The sequence below is a fragment of the Lepidochelys olivacea genome (assembly GCF_965140295.1).
Source record: "Lepidochelys olivacea isolate rLepOli2 genome assembly, chromosome: 21".
Classification (NCBI taxonomy): Eukaryota; Metazoa; Chordata; order Testudines; family Cheloniidae; genus Lepidochelys; species Lepidochelys olivacea.
Genome location: NC_140431.1, coordinates 1,323,354 through 1,344,303, shown reverse-complemented (window position 1 = coordinate 1,344,303; position 20,950 = coordinate 1,323,354). Strand labels below are relative to the sequence as shown.

General features: G+C 40.6%; 1 protein-coding gene across 3 annotated transcripts in view; it reads left to right on the top strand.

Annotated features, from left to right (window-relative positions):
* Nucleotides 1-20,950, top strand: part of MAGI3 (membrane associated guanylate kinase, WW and PDZ domain containing 3) — a 211,099-nt gene that overhangs the window by 163,315 nt on the left and 26,834 nt on the right. For all 3 annotated transcript variants that reach the window (XM_084611306.1, XM_084611305.1, XM_084611307.1), the window contains 6 exons: nt 1,859-2,467; nt 5,092-5,123; nt 9,156-9,312; nt 15,069-15,160; nt 18,190-18,382; nt 20,506-20,694. In XM_084611306.1, coding sequence (XP_084467432.1) covers nt 1,859-2,467; nt 5,092-5,123; nt 9,156-9,312; nt 15,069-15,160; nt 18,190-18,382; nt 20,506-20,694 — 1,272 coding nt within the window. The remainder of the gene's footprint in view (nt 1-1,858; nt 2,468-5,091; nt 5,124-9,155; nt 9,313-15,068; nt 15,161-18,189; nt 18,383-20,505; nt 20,695-20,950) is intronic.

The window sequence follows — 20,950 nt, the reverse complement described above, 5'->3', positions numbered from 1 at the left end:
TCGATTCCCGGCTCTGCCTCTAGCCTGCTGGGTGACCTTGGGAAAATCACATTTGCTCTGTGCCCCATATTCCCTATCTGAAAATTAAGATGATGATACTGATATCCTTTATAAAGCACTTTGAGATCTGCTGATGAAAAGTGCTATATAATAGATAGGTGGTGGTATTTATTCCATTAATACTTCTGAATATATGGCCTTCTCCCTGGAAAGTAACCATTTATTTCAGCTCTACTTCTGCTTTTTATAGCTATACATAAGTATATACTCTTCTGTATAAACAGCTTCATAAGGACTTATTCAGTCTCATTTATTGAATGTTTCAGAGTAGCAGCCGTGTTAGTCTGTATTCGCGAAAAGAAAAGGAGTACTTTTGGCACCTTAGAGAACAACAAATTTATTTGAGCCTAAGCTTTCGTGAGCTACAGCTCACTTCATCGGATGCATTATTTATTGAATGGTCTCTGCTCCCTGTATACGTATAATGTAAAAACAGTGCATTTTCTCTGCCTGAGAGCGAATTTGGATCCAGGTCTATGTTGTGAATTGTCGCTGCCAAAAGTAAAATGCCAAATGTTAAAACTGACAGCGGAACAGCAGTAGGAATAAATAAAGCAACACAGAATGGGCAAATGGGGAGGCAGGAGAGGTGAGAAAACCCTGCACAATGTGAGGAATTAAGCACATTGTGGATATTAGTTACATTGGTTTAATTAAATTTGTCTCTGGAACCTATAATTTATACTGCCTTCACTAAGATGTGTTCCCATACCTCTGTGTATTGGATAACCACTCTTACTGTTCTGGTAAGAAAATAACTTAATACTTAACTTTAATACTAATTCAAATAACAAAAGAACTTAATAACTAATTCGTAACTCTGCTGCTGACCTGTTCTTTGACCTTGACAAGCTACTTTTCTTGTCTTTCATTTTCCCAATATGTAAAAATGAGGATAGTACCTTACCATTATTGTATAGTGCTTTCACATCTTCATATGAAAAATGGTATGTCTGTACATATTATAATTATTGTTATATAAGAGTTATTATTTTGGAGACAAAGAAGCCTAAGTGTCGGAGGAGTAGTCATGTAGTCTGTCCGGTGGCACCTTAAAGACTAACCGATTTATTTGGGCATAAGCTTTCATGGGTAAAAAACCCACTTCTTCCGATGCATGGAGTGAAAAGTACAGATACAGGCATAAATATATATTGGCACATGAAGAGAAGGGAGTTACCTTACGACTCACTGGAAATATTTCCATGCTCAAAAATGTACACATGCTGAAACAGACTTCCAAGATGTAACACTTGCTGCTATTTAATATGCACAGATGAGAATGTATTTTCAGTCAAAGCAAAAGCAAAATACAAAATTTAGAGAGGCGCTCAGGGAACTGTGTGTAGAATCTTAATTTAAGTTTAGCCAATCCAACAGAAACCAAAAAAAAAAATCTGATTCATTCTGGATTGAGTTTAGACTGTTGTATAACATGAATTAAAGTATAAGACAGCTACTTTCACTAATGTATGCACTGTTTCCTTTTCTGAGGCCCATATAGTGTCATTCTCTAAATCTTTGGCAGATTACATTTTATATATTTAGAAGAGTGTCTTTTTAATTTAGTAGTCTATATTTCAACTAAGAGAAAAATCTTAGCCTTCTGGTAGTATATGGCTAAGGGGAATGACATGACCCCCTATTCATTAATATCTTAAATAATTGCCCATAAACTTGCTTTGTAGTTACTAAGGGGGTGGTCAGTGTTTCATTCTGCGCCTTAGATTAGAATATTTGAAAAGTAGATATGGTTTAGTTTCTGATTTTAATGATGTTGAACTCATTTTTATAACAGGTGATGTCATTGTAGACATAAATGGCAGCTGTGTCCTTGGCCATACCCATGCAGATGTTGTTCAGATGTTTCAGCTAGTTCCTGTCAACCAGTATGTGAATATGACTTTGTGTCGCGGTTACCCGCTTCCTGACGACAACGAAGATCCTGCTGTAGACATCGTTACCGCTACACCCATCATCAATGGCCAGCCAATGCCCAAGGGAGATATCTGCATAACCAGCCAAGATTTAATACCTGGAACAGTCATTTTAGACCAAAATGGGAAACCGGGTCACATTTTGGTTAATGGTCGCCTGAACAGCCCTTCCATGGACCCAAAGGAACAGAGGATATCCGTATCCACTCCAGGAGGCTCCCAGCCAGAACTAATCACTATTCCTCTGGTCAAGGGCCCTAAAGGATTTGGGTTTGCAATTGCAGACAGCCCTACAGGGCAAAAAGTGAAGATGATTTTAGACAGCCAGTGGTGCCCTGGCCTTCAGAAGGGGGATGTAATCCAAGAGATTTACCATCAGAATGTGCAGAACTTGACACATCTGCAGGTGGTGGAGGTGCTGAAGCAGTTTCCAGTGGGAGCCAATGTCCCACTTCTTATCTTAAGGGGAGGTGGGTAGGAATGAAACTTTATTATAATTTATCCTGATATGAAGGTGTTTAGAAGGTGATATCTAAGCTTTACTGTACAAAGCTTTAAAAAGTAGAAAATGGGCTGTCAGCTCAATTCTCTACCCTGCTCTAGCTGTAAACCATGCCTCTGGTATTGAGCATGTTATTAGTTTTATGTTTTACTGCAGATTTGATTGTAGACTGCTGCTGAATGTAGTCTGTTCTGGCTCTTCAGGAAATATTAGGGCAAAGGTGCACATCCCACAGTCTGACCTGAAGATAGCAGGGAATAGGGCTTTTTCTTTCTCTTTTTGAGGGTGGTCCAGAGACTCTGGCTTATACTATGAAGGTGATCACAGGTGTCTTGGAGGGAAGCATCTTTAAGGTAACATTGGCCTTGCCACCTGGAACTCTGGAAAGTTCTCCTTTCTGTGTGTATTTATCTCTCTTAATTGCTGTTCATTGCAGATCAGAACGTCTCCTCTCCCCATAGACTAACTGGTAATTAGCGTGCATTTGCCAGAAGGCTCAGTCTGATGGCTGCCAGACAGGATCCTTTCTCTGCAGTTTCCTGGTTATTAATGAGCTCATTGGTGCCCTCTACAACTTGTTTATTCTTCTGTTTTTTTTATATCTGTTGTTTGATTCCTGAGACTATTCATACTGGTATTACTTATAGTGACTTAGTACTTAGTACATTGCATTTTGCTGCCATAAGATATCTTGCTGACATTACCTCACCCTTTATGTTGCCAACAGAGATAAAGGAAATGGGCACAGGCTGTTTTATCAAAGACCCCCACAACGGTTGCTGCTAATGCACACTATATAATCTCAGCCCACAAAATAATTGGCCCTTTTTGAGGATATGAGATGCAGTAACCATAATAATACTTTGCATTTATATGGCCTAGTTTGTCCAAGCATCTCAAAACACTTAATTATTCATAATAATGTTGTTTACACACATTAACAAATTAATCCTTGTGCCCCCTGGTGTCTCTGAACAAACGGAGACCCACAAGTTAGTGATTTATCCAAGGTCACACAGTAATTCAGCTTAGTCAGGAAGAGAACCAAGAATTCCCCCTTCCCAGTTCTCTTCTCCAGATCATACTCCTAAGGGATGTCTCTGTTCTCTGTTTCTGAGCAGCTGATGTTTTTATTGGAATGAACTCTAGAATGTTCTTCATGTGAGTATTCTATGCAAATGGGGCATCTTTTCTTTTATCTTGAGAAACTTTTATCTACTTCACTCTTTTGTTTCTCTCCGCTTCTCTGGACACCCTGACAGCACCTTTCAGTGCGGCAGATAAACCATAGTAAAATATCATTCCTATACCATTGTTTATGCCCATCTTGCTGTGTTGTTGAGATTTTAGCATTCCACTGAGAGGAAAAATGCTGATCTGATTTGCTTTTCCTGACTAAACAAACACAACATTCACTTCCCCTCTAGGGCTTAGTGTAAGGTATAGGCTCACTACCTATTAATACTCTGTGGATAGTGTGCTGGAGACCAGCATAAAGCTACATCTTTTCTGCTGAGAGGCAGAAATCAAGTCCAATGTTCATTTCTGCATGCTGGGAGGGCAGAATTCAGTTCAACTGTAGCTTCTTCCATGCTGACTAGTGGTCATAAAGGGTAAGAAGGACACTGTGCTGAGAGAGTGGACCGTGCTGGTGTAGTCAGTTTAGTCACCAATCCTGAAAGCCCCCTTCTACCCTCACCACCCTGAATAGACCATGAGTACTAGTGACTATAACCATATCTGCCAACTGCTCAAACAAAACACTAAAAGTAGAGAGACAAGTAACACATTTGCCTAATTCCTATTAACGTGATGTGGAAAGAAGAATAGGCAAGGGCCTGATCCAAAGCCCAGTAAACAAATAAATGGATTCCCATTGACTTCAATAGTTTTTGGGTCAGAGCCTGTAAGATCAAGCCAACTGTCACATTGACATCTCCTTTTTATTAATATATCTCCATCTAGAAAGCTACTAGAGATTCAGCATTGTTGGCCCTGTGGGAAGCATAACAGAGCCTTGTTAGTGATGACCTGTATTATAGAAACTTGTTTGCAAGGTGAGATGTGACCCTTCAGAGCCCCTTTCAGGCTCTTCTTCCAGCCTCAGGAAAACCACCTCAAAACACATGCCTAACATTTGCAAAGACACCAAAGTCTTCACAATATTAGTGTTACCATTTCCAGTTTGACTAGCAATGAGGGGAAAAAATCAGATTTCTTTGGTAGTAAATAATGTTCTACTTGCCAAACTCATTAACTTGCCTCAGCACATTAATTGGAGTATGTATCCTCAAACCACAGGCCCTGGCAGCATGAGAAATGTGTGGTGTTTCATTTTAGTGCTGTTAGTTGCAGTTTAAGGGACCTCTGCTAGTTGATATTGTTGGCCAAGTAAATATTCACTGAGAATTTTAAAAGAATTATAGAACATATAGCAAACCTTGTGCCTTCACAAGGGGAGTGAATGTACAGTGATCAGTTGCAAGCCAAGAATAAGAGCTGAGCTTATTGGCTCTGTTCAATGTAAAATAGTGGGTTTTTAATCATTAAAGTTGCTTCTTATATTCAGATATTTTCCTCTGTTTTCTTTAGGTCCTCCTTCACCTGCTAAAACTGCCAAAGTGGTGAGTATTGATGTCATCCACATGATTATATTTATTGTGTTTAGTGTGGATGGACGGACTTGATTTTCAGGCACACAATAACAGATTCATGGGTCTCCATGGCAGCCTGTTAACTAACTTTACTGCTCCGTGAGTTCTTCTGTGTGTTCAGGCACAGGTGTCCCCTGATTGCCAGACAGGCATTGAGTGTGCTACAATAGACACATCTGTGATCTCTAGACCATTTATACAAGATGCAGGGGGCTCCTACAGTCTATGCCAGGCTGTCTGTGGTTTTTAGTTACCCTGTTACAGATTGCTGTTGATTTTTTTTTCTCATTGTTTGGCTGGAGGTTCTGCTTGTTATCTCTCTAAAGATAATTTTTTCAAAATGCTATTTGGCCACAAACAGATCTCCAGTGTATCTGGTGAAATTCTCTATATTTACTCTCTACCTCATGGGAATAAGCAAGATCAATTCTTAAGGATCATAGTTTATTATGCACATCACATCAGGTACATGAAACGGATCCTCATTTCATTGACAGTGATTGTTAGTGGGGAGAGAGAGGGAAGCTGCCTTTGTGTGTCCTGTCTAGGAACTCAAATAACTTGATTATTGTGGGTTCTGCTTTCTTTCCTTCAAAATGTAGGGTTTTTTATATTGATAGACAACATAGGAAACAAAGCAGCCTTCAGCACATCTGTGACTTTTCTTTAAAGAACCTACATTACTTAAGGAGAAGCTGGATCAGTCATCTCTCACTATCAGAGTAGGAATCATTTCCAGGATTCGTGTTTCAGGGAAGAAAAAGTAAGGTGCAAAAGAGCTTGATTGTGAGGCCGCAAGTAGCATTGGTGGTCTGTAGGTAAACGCCGCATTGTAACTTCAATGTCTTCATGTTCTCAGATTTGGACACTTGCACCTCACCTGAAAACATGTATTTATTTTTTAAAAATAAGTAAACCCATAGTTTAACATCTTCCCATGTGCTTACTTTATTCCATTTTCACAACCGGCTCTCTCACCCTGATCTCCTTGTAGGAGTCTGCAGTGATTATTCTTTATCAAAGCTTTGTTGCCTGACGCAAATTAATTTCCCTATGTAAAGGCTGTCAGAATGGCTGTTGAAGGGAAAACAACACATAAAGTTTCATTTTTCTCTTGCTAATTGCCTGCATTGTGTATTCAAATTTTCTTTTATAAGTTTGCATTTTACTTTCTTGGGAGAATTTTGTTTTGTTCTATGAGAAACCTCCAAAAATGAACTTCAGTGTTCCCCACTTGAATGCCTAGTTTGTCACCATTCCTGTTGTGTTTGAATGGGCAGTCTATATTTTCCCAGAGTCATCAAGGTGACTGTATTTCTGATATTCATGGTTGCAAAAGATTGGTCCACTAGGAATATCTTCGATTTAAATTGGATCTGGTGGAAAGAAAATTGTACAGCCTTTGGCTTAATGAAATACACTGGAGGTAAGAATAATGGTTGTTAATAGGGATCTGTATTATGATGTTGTGGAAGAGACTGCTTTTCAGCATGGGGTTCATTGTATGCCCTTCTAATGGTGGTGGTGGGGGGGAAGCCTTCAGGAATTGAGTCATTTCAGCAAGAAGAATTCTTGTGCATTGCAGTTCACTGCATTTTAACAAAATCTCCATTCCCAAGGTATAGAAGTAAATTCTTTCTCCACCATGGTTGCACTGTGCAAATACATTAATTCATTTCTAACCTGAAGCCAAGGCTGTTGCTGACAGTTAACAGTGGAGATAACATGAGGATGTCAGCTCTCCACATTTAAAACAGAGCATATACTGCAAAAAATTGCTAATTTAATTCCTAAGCAGAAATATAGCTGCTAAAAGACATTCTCTGAATAAAAACTTTGCAATATAAAAATGCACTATGTGCAGACCTCCTAAAAATACTTAGGAAATAACATTACAGTGCATGTGCAGTCACCGTTTCCCTGAACGAAACCCAATGCTCAGTGGCATTAATTCACATCGTGAGCTAGTTCAGTTAAAAAAGGCGAGAGTCTTATGTCTATAAACATGTAAAAAGTCTCAAACTATTGAATCCTCTGGGGGATTTTCTTCTGCTCTCAAAGGGGCAGACCTGAGTCTAACCTAATTTTGTTTGTGTTAAACACACACATGCACTGCCACACGGAGACTTTTCCGCCTAGAGCAAACATTTAAAGTCATCTTGCTGTATCAACCTTTGGAAATGAGGATTTGAAACCACAGAGATGGCTGTAATGTCACTTCTACCTGTAGTCCTTCCTGCTATAACATCGAAGGGAGGAATTCTAAGTGTTTCAAGTTTCTTAACTTTGTTTAATTCCTCCTGAATATTTTCCTTCTTATTCAGGGAGATTTCCTTCCGAGCAGGTGGTGTTTGTTTACACGACTTTAGAGAGAGGCAAACGAGCAGAACCTGGCTTGCTTGCAAAATCAAAATCTCAGTTCTGCGCTAACCAATACTGAGGTTCTGCATAGAAACTAGAACAGGGCTCTAGATTTAAAAACTTCCAGGGTGCAGCAAATGGATGAAACTGGGAGCACTGATTTAGCAGAGACCATTAAGGACAAGTAATAAGACATCAGAAAATCAACCTTAAACTTATCCCTTGGTTTCCTGCTGTATCTCAGGGTTCTTTTAGGATTCAGATTTTAGAACACAGGTGGATATTTGTTTTCTCTACTGCAGCTTCGTAGCTCAGATGTTCAGAAGAAGTGCCTCTATCTACCACTCAGTGGGTTTGTTCGACTACTGCAGTTTGGTGAATTCCAATTCATTACAAAAGTTAGACGTGCTAAACAGATCCACTTCTTTTGAAAACCTGACACTGATCACTGGAGGAAATGGTTGAGAGAGTTCATGCTTTTTCACGTGCACTAATCCCTTACTTTCTAGTTTGAATGAATTAGTGTAGAAAGTGTTCAGTTGCCATTATCTTGCAGAAGTTAAGTAGCTGCAGAACTCCTTATCTCTATGCTGTCCATCTGTACACTTTTCAGAGATCAGCACCTCCGTGACAGGGCAAGATTTCAAGATAGATACTCAAATTATTTTCAGTTGTAGCAGCCAAATTAACCTAGAAGAGAATCCTTGATGATGTTTTCCACCTTCAGATGGAACAAATGAAATTAACATAGTTCAGTGACTCTCCGGAAGAAGATTCTCTTTTTATAGACATATCTTCCTGCATTTCACTCTTAAGCAATCAATCAGCTGTTATGTTCAAGGACCACTTAATGAAGTTTGTAGTTAGTGTAATTTAAACTGACTGACTGGGGCAATGTAGACCATGGACTCAAACTTTTTCATAGCATGGAATGCATTTTAATAGTGGCTTGTGTTCACCACCTTTCCCGTTCACAATTGCATAGTTACCTCTTCTACAGTTCATGGTTGCTTAATATTCCTATGATAAATGCAGCAAATACTTACAAGGAAAACTGACATTGGAGAAGAACTTAATGTATTTTTAGCTTTCTGATGCAATTTGGCAGTTTGGAATTTGGAGAACCAGCACCTTGTGACCAGCGAGCTCTCTGCAGCCCACCTGCAGTGTTATGCAGACCAGAGTTTGGGAAATGTCAGCCTAAAAGATGATCTCTGAGATCCACAACCTTATTACCAAGTAAAGGGAGAAAAATAAAAGCCTTATACTCTGTGTATGTTGAGTTCTTTTCAGTTGTGTGTACCAAATAGCACTGGACACAAGAGGAGTTACAATATAGGCAGTGTATATGGGAAATTACATACACTTGCTCACACTCTGGGCATGAGCCACTTCAAACACTTTGTTTCCAGGCCCATTCTCCAGTAGAAGAGTTGTCGTTTTTTCAAGTTTTGAACAGGCTGAACAGAAGCATACTCCCAGTAGGATCGGAAACCCCTATCTTACAGGGAGAAGCTGGACTGAATTGGAGTAGATTATGCAGTTGCATGCCATGCATTACAAGTTTACTGTTTTTTCTCACCTGTTTATTGATAATTTTGAACTTAACATACTTTTCTTACTCTGCTTTTTTTGTTTCAGAAAACCGATAAGCAAGAGAATTCAGGAAGCTTAGAAGCTATCAGTGATTCCATTCCACAGCCTATGCCATTCCCACCTGCTGCTGTGAGGTCAGGCTCTCCAAAACTCGACCCTTCAGAAGTCTATCTGAAGTCTAAGACAGTATTTGAAGACAAGCGTAAGTACACAGACCTCTTATGCTGGGAATATGCTGTAGCACAGCAGGATGTGTTCTGCATTTCCTTCATGTGTGTCCACTTGTAAACACAAGTCTTTAAACTTGGTGCTCCTCAGGGCATATTTAGAAAGACTATGAGGAAGTAAAATGACCATAGTAGTTTGTGTGATTATATCCTAGCTAATGATTCCATTGGAAATCACAGCTCAGCAGTCTGTCTGTTTTGTGTGTATAACACAGTCTGTTTACTAGCAAAGATTTACAAATGGTGTATGAGAACAGGTGCAGATACAGAACTGCTGCCTAGCTATGATTTTAAATGTAATAGTATACAATGGATAAACCAAAGCCATTTGGCATGCCAAACATGCCATATAAAATACACTCCTGGGTGAGCTGGTAGGGATTAAAGTACCCCCATAAATGACAAATCAAGAATATGTTTTATAGTAAATAAGGGGGATACGGTGTCAGCAGATGGGCTGCAACATGAAAATAAACTGTTACATAACTACAAATGAAGCATAGCAGTGTCACCAAGGTCACAAACGGCTTGTTGCCTGTGAATTTCCCACTGTAAACAAACTTTCTCCCCAGTGCAGTGTTTCAACCATACATTTCATTATATAGCACTTAACTGAAATGCTATAAATATGCTCTTAATTAGATTTGTGTTGTTTGTCTAAAAGGTTAGTTCTGGATAAAGCGGTAACTTTGGAGGCCCAGGAAAAACAAACACAAGTTCATTTTCCTAAGCCAGGGCATGGAGTATGGCACATCTGTACTTTATCTTAATCTGGTACCGCAATAAGCTGCTGCTTCTTTTCAGTACATCTGACTTGAGAGAAAATTAACCTTAACATTTTCCCTCCGTAACACTTATTACCCAGCAATAAGTTTCATACATGAAATAGGAAATGAGCAGTCAGGTTCTCTGATGTTGACCTAATTAATATTAGAAAACTGTCTTCAACATTTAATTTCCATTTTCCCTATCAGCACTTTTTTCTAATTTTGCAAACATGAGCTTTGAGAATTGGATAGTACCAGCCCTGCAAAGATACCTTGTAAGACATTTCTTAAGAAATGCTTCATTGAAATTTGAATTTACTTCGGCTACAGACGGGCTCATATGCAGCTGCGACACAATGAAACGACATTTTCTAGTTACTCAGAAAAAGTGTCCTGTTTAACAATTGAACCACAGACAGCAGCAGCCATAGAGAAGAGCAAAAACAAGAGTTAAACTAAACAAAGTGGAGGCAAATGCACAATTTAACATATTGAGGGTTAGTTAGTAAGACTTGATTGGAAAGTAGGATAGGAAATTTGTATATCAAGTCATATATGAAGTTATATCTTGGTGAATTTGAAATGATGAGAGGTGGAACTCACAGTATATTGCTGCACCATATCTTGTAATGTTTTTGAGGAGTTCTTGCCAAATTCGAAGATGTTCTAATTCTAAGCAGCTGAAGTAAACTAGATAGTTCAATTGTTTGTCAAATATGGTCCTGTCTGAGATGAACTCTAGATGGATTGATGGATTCCAAAGCCAGAAGGGATGATTGTGACCCTAGTCTGACCTCCTCTATAACACCGGTCATAGAAATTTTCTAAAATAATTCCTAGAGCAGATCTTGTAGAAAAATATCCAATCATGATTTAACAATTTTCAGTTACGAAGAATCCACCCCGACCCTTGGTAAGTTGTTCCAATCACTAATTACTCTCACCATTAACAGTTTTACACCTTATTTCTAGTCTGAATTTGTCTCGCATCAACTTCTAGCCATTGGATCATGTTATGCCTTTCTGTACTAGACTGAAGAGCTCATTATTAAATATCTAAAAAAGAAAAGGAGGACTTGTGGCACCTTAGAGACTAACAAATTTATTTGAGCATAAGCTTTCGTGAGCTACAGCTCACTTCATCGGATGCATGCAGTGGAAAATACAGTGGGGAGATTTATATACATAGAGAACATGAAACAATGGGTGTTACCATACACACTGTAAGGAGGGTGATCACTTAAGGTGAGCTATTACCAGCAGGAGGGCGGGGGGAACCTTTTGTAGTGATAATCAAGGTGGGCCATTTCCAGCAGTTGACAAGAATGTCTGAGGAACAGTGTGGGGGGGAGACTACAAGCTCTCAGGAACAGTATCCCCAATAATGTCACGGCAAACCTGGTGGCTGAACTTTGTGCCTTTGTCCTCACCCATAACTATTTCACATTTGGGGACAATGTATACCTTCAAATCAGAGGCACTGCTATGGGTACCAGCGTGGCCCCACAGTATGCCAACATTTTTATGGCTGACTTAGATCAATGCTTCCTCAGCTCTCGTCCCCTAATGCCCCTACTCTACTTGCGCTATGTTGCTGACAGCTTCATCATCTGGACCCATGGAAAAGAAGCCCTTGAGGAATTCTACCATGATTTCAATAATTTCCATCCCACCATCAATCTCAGCCTGGACCAATCCACACAAGAGATCCACTTCCTGGATACTATGGTGCTAATAAGCGATGGTCACATAAACACCACCCTATACCGGAAACCTACTGACCGCTATTCCTACCTACATGCCTCCAGCTTTCATCCAGACCACACCACATGATCCATTGTCTACAGCCAAGCTCTATGATACAACCGCATTTCCTCCAACCCCTCAGACAGAGACAAACAGCTACAAGATCTCTATCAAGCATTCTTACAACTACAATACCCACCTGCTGAAGTGAAGAAACAGATTGACAGAGCCAGAAGAGTTCCCAGAAGTCTCCTACTACAGGACAGGCCCAACAAAGAAAATAACAGAACGCCACTAGCCGTCACCTTCAGCCCCCAACTAAAACCTCTCCAACGCATCATTAAGGATCTACAACCTATCCTGAAGGATGACCCATCACTCTCACAGATCTTGGGAGACAGGCCAGGCCTTGCTTACAGACAGCCCCCCAACCTGAAGCAAATACTCACCAGCAACCACACAACAGAACCACTAATCCAGGAACCTATCCTTGCAACAAAGCCCGTTGCCAACTGTGTCCACATATCTATTCAGGGGACACCATCACAGGGCCTAATCACATCAGGCACACTATCAGAAGGTCGTTCACCTGCACATCTACCAATGTGATACATGCCATCATGTGCCAGCAATGCCCCTCTGCCATGTATATTGGCCAGACTGGACCGTGTCTAAGTAAAAGAATAGATGGACACAAATCAGATGTCAAGAATTATAACATTCAAAAACCAGTTGGAGAACACTTCAGTCTCTTTGGTCACTTCATTACAGACCTAAAAGTTGCAATTCTTCAAGAAAAAAACTTCAAGAACAGACTCCAACGAGAGACTGCTGAATTGGAAGTAATTTGCAAACTGGATACAATTAACTTAGGCTTGAATAGAGACTGGGAGTGGATGGGTCATTACACAAAGTAAAACTATTTCCCCATGTTTATTCCCCCACCCCACCCCCCACTGTTCCTTAGACGTTCTTGTCAACTGCTGGAAATGGTCCACCTTGATTATCACTACAAAAGGTTCCCCTCGCCTCTCCCCACCCCTCTCCTGCTGGTAATAGCTCACCTTAAGTGATCACTCTGGTTACAGTGTGTATGGTAACACCCATTGTTTCATGTTCTCTATGTATATAAATCTCCCCACTGTATTTTCCACTGAATGCATCCGATGAAGTGAGCTGTAGCTCACGAAAGCTTATGCTCAAATAAATTTGTTAGTCTCTAAGATGCCACAAGTACTCCTTTTCTTTTTCCGAATACAGACTAACCTGGCTGCTACTCTGAAACCTATTAAATATCTGTTTCCCATGTAGACACTTACCAACTATACTTAAGTCACCCCTTAACGTTCTCTTTTGGTAGACTAAATAGATTGAGCTCTTTGAGTCTATCACTGTAAGGCAGTTTTTCTAATCCTTCAACCATTCTCATGGCTCTTCTCTGACCCCTCTCCAATTTATCAACATTGTTCCTGAATTGTGGGCACCAGAGTTTGACACAGCGTACCAGCAGTGGTTGCATGAATGCCAGATATGAAGGTAGGCTGTCTCCCCTACTCAAGATTCTCCTGTTTATGTATCCCAGAATCGCATTAGCCCTTTTGACTACAGCGTCACACTGGGAGCTCATGTTCAGCTGATTATCTGCCACAACCCCCAAATATTTTTTTAGAGTCACTGCTTCCCGGGTTAAAGTCCCCCATCCTGGAAGTATGGCCTACATTCTTTGTTCCGACATGTACACGTTTACATTTAGCTGTACTAATGCATATATTGTTTGCACCCAATTCACCAAGCAATCCAGATTGATGTAAATCAGTGACCTGCCCTCTTCATTATTTACCATTCTCCCAACATTTACGTCATCTGCAAACTTTATCGGTGATGATTTCATATTTTCTTTGAAGTCATTGATAAAAATGTGAAATAGCATAGACCCAAGAACCAATACCTACGGAATCTCACTGGAAGCACACCCACTCAATAATGATTCCCCATTTACAGTTACATTTTGAGACCTGTCAGCCAGTTTTTAATCCATTTAAAGTGTGCCATGTTAATTTCATTAATCATATTACCCTCGTTTAATTCTTCATTAATCAAATCCAGGATCAGCCACTCCATTGTCTTGCCAGGGATCAATGCCCAGCGCACCGGTCCATAACTATCAGAGTCATCCCCTTTTAAAAATTGGCACAATATTAGCTTATTTGTAGTCCTCAGAAACTTCCCCTGTGCTCCAAGCCTTATTGAAAATCAGCATTAACGGTTCAGCAAGCTCATAGCAAGCTCTTTTAAAACTCTCGGTTTCAAGTAATCTAGACCTGCTGATTTAAAAATGTCTTACTTCTGCAGCTTCTGTTTGACATCCTCCAGAGATACTAGTGGAATGGAAAGTGTTACCACCATAAGATGAGTCTGTATAATCTGTTTTTTCCCCAGATACAGAACAATGTACTGAACACTTCTGCCTTTTCTGCATTATTTTTGATAATTCTGCAATTTTTGCATCTAGTACTGGACCAATACCATTGTCAGGATTATTTTTGTTCCTAATGCATTTTAAAAACTCCTTCTTCTTATCTTTTACTCTTATTCTGCTGGCCATAGATCCTTGTGTCCTTTTGCCTCACTTGTCAGTTTTCTACAGTTCCTAACTTCTGATTTATATTCATTATTATCAACTTCCCCTTTCTTCCATTTTTTATATATTTTATTTTTTATAACTGCCTTCATTTCCCCTCTAAACAAGGTTAGCTTTTTAACCAGCATGGCCTTCTTCCTCAATAAGGTGTTCTTAAATGATTCCCAATTACCATTCACTTTTCTGGTTAAATTCTTCCTCCCTGCTGATTTGGCTCATGATTGTTTTCAGTGTTGTGAAATTGGCCCTATTTGTAGCAATTCTAGACTGCATCTTAATCTCAACCTATAAAAACATAATGGTAGGAGGTGTTTTGGTCCCTGTGAAATGGTGTTAGAGTGACAGACATCTGCAGCTGTTTCTGGACATACTCATCACTCCACATGCTAGGAGGATGAGGAATTGGTGAAATTTCTTACTAAAACAATCTGACCACTCTGTTTTGTCAATGGAAAACTACAAGCTTAGAACTGGTTGCACAACTGTGTTGATTAAAGAAAGATGTAAACACGTTTTAATCTTCTTTCCAATAATCAAATGTAACTTATCATGCACGTTTCATATTTGTCTTAACTAGCTCCAAACACAAAAGATTTGGATGTTTTCCTGCGAAAACAGGAGTCGGGGTTTGGCTTCCGTGTGCTCGGAGGGGATGGACCGGACCAGTCAGTAAGTGAATTAAGTTATCTGTTACCTGGACTTTGGGAGCTTCTGCTGTAGCTCCTTGCAATGTCTCCTTCACATGATCATTTTAATTTTTTCCCCATGTTGTGTTAAGTGGATAAGCTTTATTTCCATCTTCAAATAAACAGCTATACTGTATGTTGATATCATATTCACCTTAAACAGATTCAGTATGTTTTTTATACTGCTTCATTCCTGGTTCAGGTTGGCTTTCTCAAAATGCTATCAGAGCTAAGTTGCTGCAAATTTGGTTGCAAGTGGGTGGTAGATAATCAAGAATGGAAGGCGCAAAGACATTTGGCGGTGTCTTTAAGCTTTAGAGAAATAGTGTTCATAGTACAAGTTCACACCAACCGACAAACTGGGAAAATGGGGCATGGTGTTATGGGAGGAGCTACAAATGTGACTTATTCAGTTGAGCCCAAGGGACCTTTACTTGGTAGGGGAAACTTGGGGCAAAATTCCATTTGGTCCCTTGCCATGAAAGCTGTGAAGTCCCTACTGTCGCTCAGTATTCAAACATGACCTGGGACAAATTTACAGAGTTTGGGGTGAGTGGGGAGCTCATCACCTTGGGAGTGGTCTTCCACAAATTGAGGTGGCAGCTAAGGTCAATTTGTCACATGGAAGGAGAGAAATACAGTACCCCAAATTCCTACAGAGGGAGATAGCCCCATGTTCTAGCAGTGAAGGAACTTGAACAGAAATATTTCAGCAGTCAGATGTTGAGCTAAAGCTTCAACAGGGTAAAAAGAGTAAAGAAACTGGGCAGGCTGGTTTAGCTATCTTTTATTAAGTGATCAGCTGAGTCCTTTACCAAAGTCAGCAATTGTTGGATTTCTGCAAGCATCACTGGGATACTCCTCCATAGCAACACTTGTGACTTGATGGCGAGAGACGGGCCTCAGTGACAGGCACATTAAAAAGTTATGGTTTAGATTAGATCTGGGGGAAGAACCCTTATCTGCATGTTTGGCACTTAACTTGCCCATGTTCATCCTGGTAGAGCAAACATGCACTGCGTCTGTCCAGTGACATCTGAATGTGGCCTGGTTCTCAACAGAATGCCCATGAGTGACTGCAGTGAGGACCTACAGCAGTAGTTAATGAAACAAGTTGAGTGTGAAGCTTTTTGATGTGTTGTGTTAGACCAGATTTAAAAAAAAAGAAACTGTTCCGGCTAAATAGTGATTTAACTCCAGTCCCATTAAAATCCAATGGAAGAAGATAAAATGGTTTGTTACCTTTCTTCCCTTTCCTCTTCATGGTTGATTTCAGTCCCCCCCAGGCTCTCAGTCACTTTCTGTTTGTCTAGAATCTTTCTTGGCAGCAGCAGTTCTCCATCAAGCCTTTACACCATAATTGTTCTATCCTGAGAATGCTCTCAAAGATGGGGTTGGCACCAAACCTTTGCACATTATAGCACCTAATCTTATTAATGGACTTGGCACCAATGCACACTGGTAATGCTCAGTACAACATGCATGTCAGTTTAACTGGGAAATAAGCAAGTGGAGAAGGCTTTCTGGCTACCCCAAAAAAATCACCCCCAGATTTGTTACTGTCTTGTTGCATTATTATGCTGCAGAAGGGAACAAAGCAAGGAGAAAATTATAATCTTTTTTTAAAATAGTTTTTGTAAGTCTTTCTCTTCTTTTGGAGATTGGACATCAGATATGGTTTTAGGTCACCAATTAGTGAAGTTTTTTGGCTTCGCTCTCGAGAGCTGTCATACAATTTGACTCAGGTGGCAGTGTCTGCTTCAGAGAGGAGGATGGAGGCAGATTGGCAAAGACATGAACGGAAATTCCTGGAGTTCCTATTCATGCTATTCCTGGCTTTAGGAAATCCTGCCCTGTTTCTCACTTGCCAAAGCACATCTTCACCAAGAAAAGTAGAACTCTGTCCCTGACCATATGGCAGTGACTGCTCCTGTCCTGCCAACCTTCAAAGGTGCTAAAGCTTTTGGGATACAGACACTGATCGGTAGCATGTCCTTTCATATGTAATTAAAATGCATTCTCCATTCACATCTGAGATCCAATGCCAGTTTGTTTTCTGACGTGCATTTAAAGGAAAGGAAGAACAGAGTGCTTTTTCTAGAGGAAATAATACGCAATTTTAGGTTTTTTTTATTGTATTCTACTGTTTTGTTGCTATAGTGACTAGCTGTGTTGGTAAGAGTATAGCAATGCCCTGAGTGCAATGTGAAGATGGGTTTTGGAATGAACCTGCTCTCTGCTGCTTAACGCTGGACACCTGCTGGACATAATTGTTTTTAATCTTTCACTTTAAACTGAACTTTTTTCTAGCATCTAAAACTACTACGTGTTTTGTGCTCCTGTCTCTATCATTTAGCTGGTGTTTGCTTGGGAGGAAAGGTGCAGGCCAAAGGGGTGTGAGGGCTGCAGCTGTTTAAATTCATCCTGTGATCACCAATACTTGCACATTGCAGATTTTGAGTGTTGCAATTTCTGAGGAGCTGTGTTCTTAGGCTCTTTGCTGAACTTTAAATTCTACACTGGAGTCACCTAGCAGGTCTCAGTAATGATAGTGTGTCTTTGTTGTGTTGATTGAATGACACAGGCATTTCTTTTCAATAATTTTTGATGCACAGAACAAATACATAAATAACACACACATACACTAAAACAGCAAGACAAACAGGTAAGTGTACAAATACAGAGCTTAACCTACTCATGAGGTGGTGACCGTTCAGCTGATAGGCATTCATGAATAATGCAAGGCAGTAATAAAAATAAACCTTAAAATAAGATGAGCATTAAGTTTGAATGTCAGGAAGCTGGGACTGTCACAGTGTGCTCATTTCTACACCTGCAAATGAGGTCGGTCTAGTATTGCTTCTGTAGCGTGAGTTTCTGCTAGATTTAGGAGGGGGAAATACATTTTTTTAAAGGAAAGCCTGCAAAAAGTCCCTCTTTATCTGGAGATTCAAGCATGACACATTCTGTGTGTTCTACACCCCAAGACCAATGATGATACTTTGTTGACAGATATATATTGGGGCCATCATCCCACTGGGAGCAGCAGAGAAAGACGGCCGACTCCGAGCTGCCGATGAGCTAATGTGCATTGACGGCATCTCTGTCAAAGGGAAATCACACAAACAGGTCCTGGACTTAATGACCAGTGCTGCGCGGAATGGCCAGGTGCTGCTCACTGTCCGGAGGAAGATCATCTTTGGCGGTATGTGCCAGGTGTCCAGACTAAACCCAGTCCCGCTAGGTTTGCCGGAGTCTGGTAGCATGGCCACTGGCACTCTTGTTCCTGGACTCAGTGTAAAAGCATGTTTCCACGGCCATAATCAGGTGACATAAAGCTGTACCATGAGAGAACAACTAGTACATCAGGAATGATGGAAACTCAGGGTGTCACCTCCACTTCTGGATGAATGGGGTAAAACAAATTTGTATCAAGCAGATGTTCTTGGAGGGAAGAGAATGGGATAAAAAAGGGAGCATCCGTTCGCGCTGAGGCTCTGGAAAGCACTGCAATAGTGATGCTCTCTTGTTCTATAGTGCTTTTCATTGGAGGATCTGAAAGTACTTTACAAGCATTCATTATTAAAGCCACTCATGGCTCTACGTACTCTGGGCAGTGATACAAACTTTCTTTCTGCATTACAACACACTACATTCTGAGTTTTGTTAGAATTTGTGCAGCAGGCTTAAGTGTATTATTTAATTCAATGCAGAAATTAATTTTATAGTCAGAGAAGTGTTCTGTAGACAGTTCAGTGGCAATGGAATGTACAGATATGGAAACTGAGGTACAGAAGGGTTGTCGTGGCTCAGATGTCACTGACCACATCAGTGATAAACCTGAGAACAGAACCCAGGAGTCCTGGCTTGCAGTCCCCTGTTCTCATTAGTAAACCCCACTGCCTTTCATGGCTCTTTCAGTCAAGATAACTAGAAACATTCCTTATAAACTGTGAAAAAATAGGAAGTGTATGATTTTCATAACATCTTCCCTTTCACTGTCATCCAAATGGGGGCAGCATGGCCTAATGGGCTAAGTATGAGTTTGTGAGCCTAGAAAGTCCTAAATTCTAATTCCAGGCCTGTCACTGACACACTGTGCATTCTTTGACAAATCAAGTGACGTCTGTGTCACTGTCTGTAAAATGGGTGTGATATCTACCTACTGCACAGGGGTGTTAGTGAGTTAATATTGTCATGGTGTTTCTCCCAGGTGCCACACAGAAACCAGACAAACCAGGAGGGGGCAGGGTCTCCAGTCACACTGTATTTGCATGTAGATTGCAGCCCTTCATGAGTCTGTCTTGCTCAGTTTTTGTTCAAGGTGAAAATACATACTGTATTAAATTAGGTATTATCCGCCTAGTAACTACAGGTGTATTATATTGGTGCTATAACTGGTGGCTACTGCCAGCCTGTCGTAGCACGGTGCAAGGAGAGCAGATTGAGTCGAGCACAAAAAGAGGCCATCTAAAGGCTCAGAAAAGATTAATCGGAGGAAAAGCAATTTTCTGCCTTTGCATCTCAAGTTGCATTGCCTCCCTGGTGAATTCTGACAGTGTAACGTGTTCCTGAAAGAGAGGGTCTGATTCAGAGATCTTGAAAAGCTTACGTGGCTTCGTCTGCATCAGGGCCGCCTCTGCCTCTGGTCTCTGTTTATTTCTCCTTTATTTAATTTAAAAAGAAAGAAAAAGAAAAATCCCTTCATTTTACAGCTTTATTTTCCTCTGAATTTCCTGATGTGGCATGGTCCTCACAGGCAATGCTTCAAGACTGGGATTTTGTTAGTTTTCCATCAAAGAGGCTGGGCTTCAACATTTGAATTACCCTTTAAAATATTGGTACACGTTTTGAAATAGGCCGTTGGTTCTCTGCAGTGAAAATGGCAATAGTCCCAGTTTTAAAGTGGGTTTCTGCTCTTGATCTTGTGCTTAAACTATACAGGAAAATAGTGCTGCCAAAAAGAGTCACTAAAGGGACAACCAAAGTTAGGCTAGCGTTATTAAGGGCATCAGCAACTGAGCACGACCTCTGAGCTGCTGTACACCCAGACTGTTCCCTTCTGAGTTATAAGTGTGTATTGCAAACATTAAACTCTCCTATTACACATTCTTAAACCTCTGTAGCAACTTCAGCCCGAAGTGTAAATGGTTCTACCCCGTATTCTGATTCCATCTGGTTTCAGTAGCCTTCTTAATAAACCCCTGTGGGGAGAGGAAGTGCTTCTCCATTCTGTTAGTGATCTGATCATGTTTATCCTTGTAGTTATCCAGCTCCACAGCACTCTTACTGATTCTACCTTATACTTTATTTTTGTGGTGTTTGTAGTCGAGAAACAGCCAGAAGAGGAGGAGTCGCAGCTGCCCATTTCCACTCAAAATGGATCTCCCCGGCTGAACCGGGTAGAGGTCACAAGCAGACAGTCCCCAGAGGCCTATGATGTCCTGCTACAGCGGAAAGAGAATGAAGGATTTGGGTTTGTCATCCTCACCACAAAAAGCAAACCTCCTCCTGGCGGTAAGGGCTGACTCCTGTGTGTTGGTGCCACCTACTCCACTGATGCCTGACTGGAGGAGATTAATTGGTTTAACTCATAGTTAAGCAGTTATTGCCAATGGCATTCAGGGCTGGGGACTCCTAGGAGATTCTTCTTTCATAGGATGGTGTTTGTTTTCCATGTCCAACCACCTTCTGTGCTGTGATCTGTTTCACTCGTCGTGCTGTTCACAACTTCAGTGGCTAAAGGCTAAGTCTGTCTCGCTCACAAAAGGGA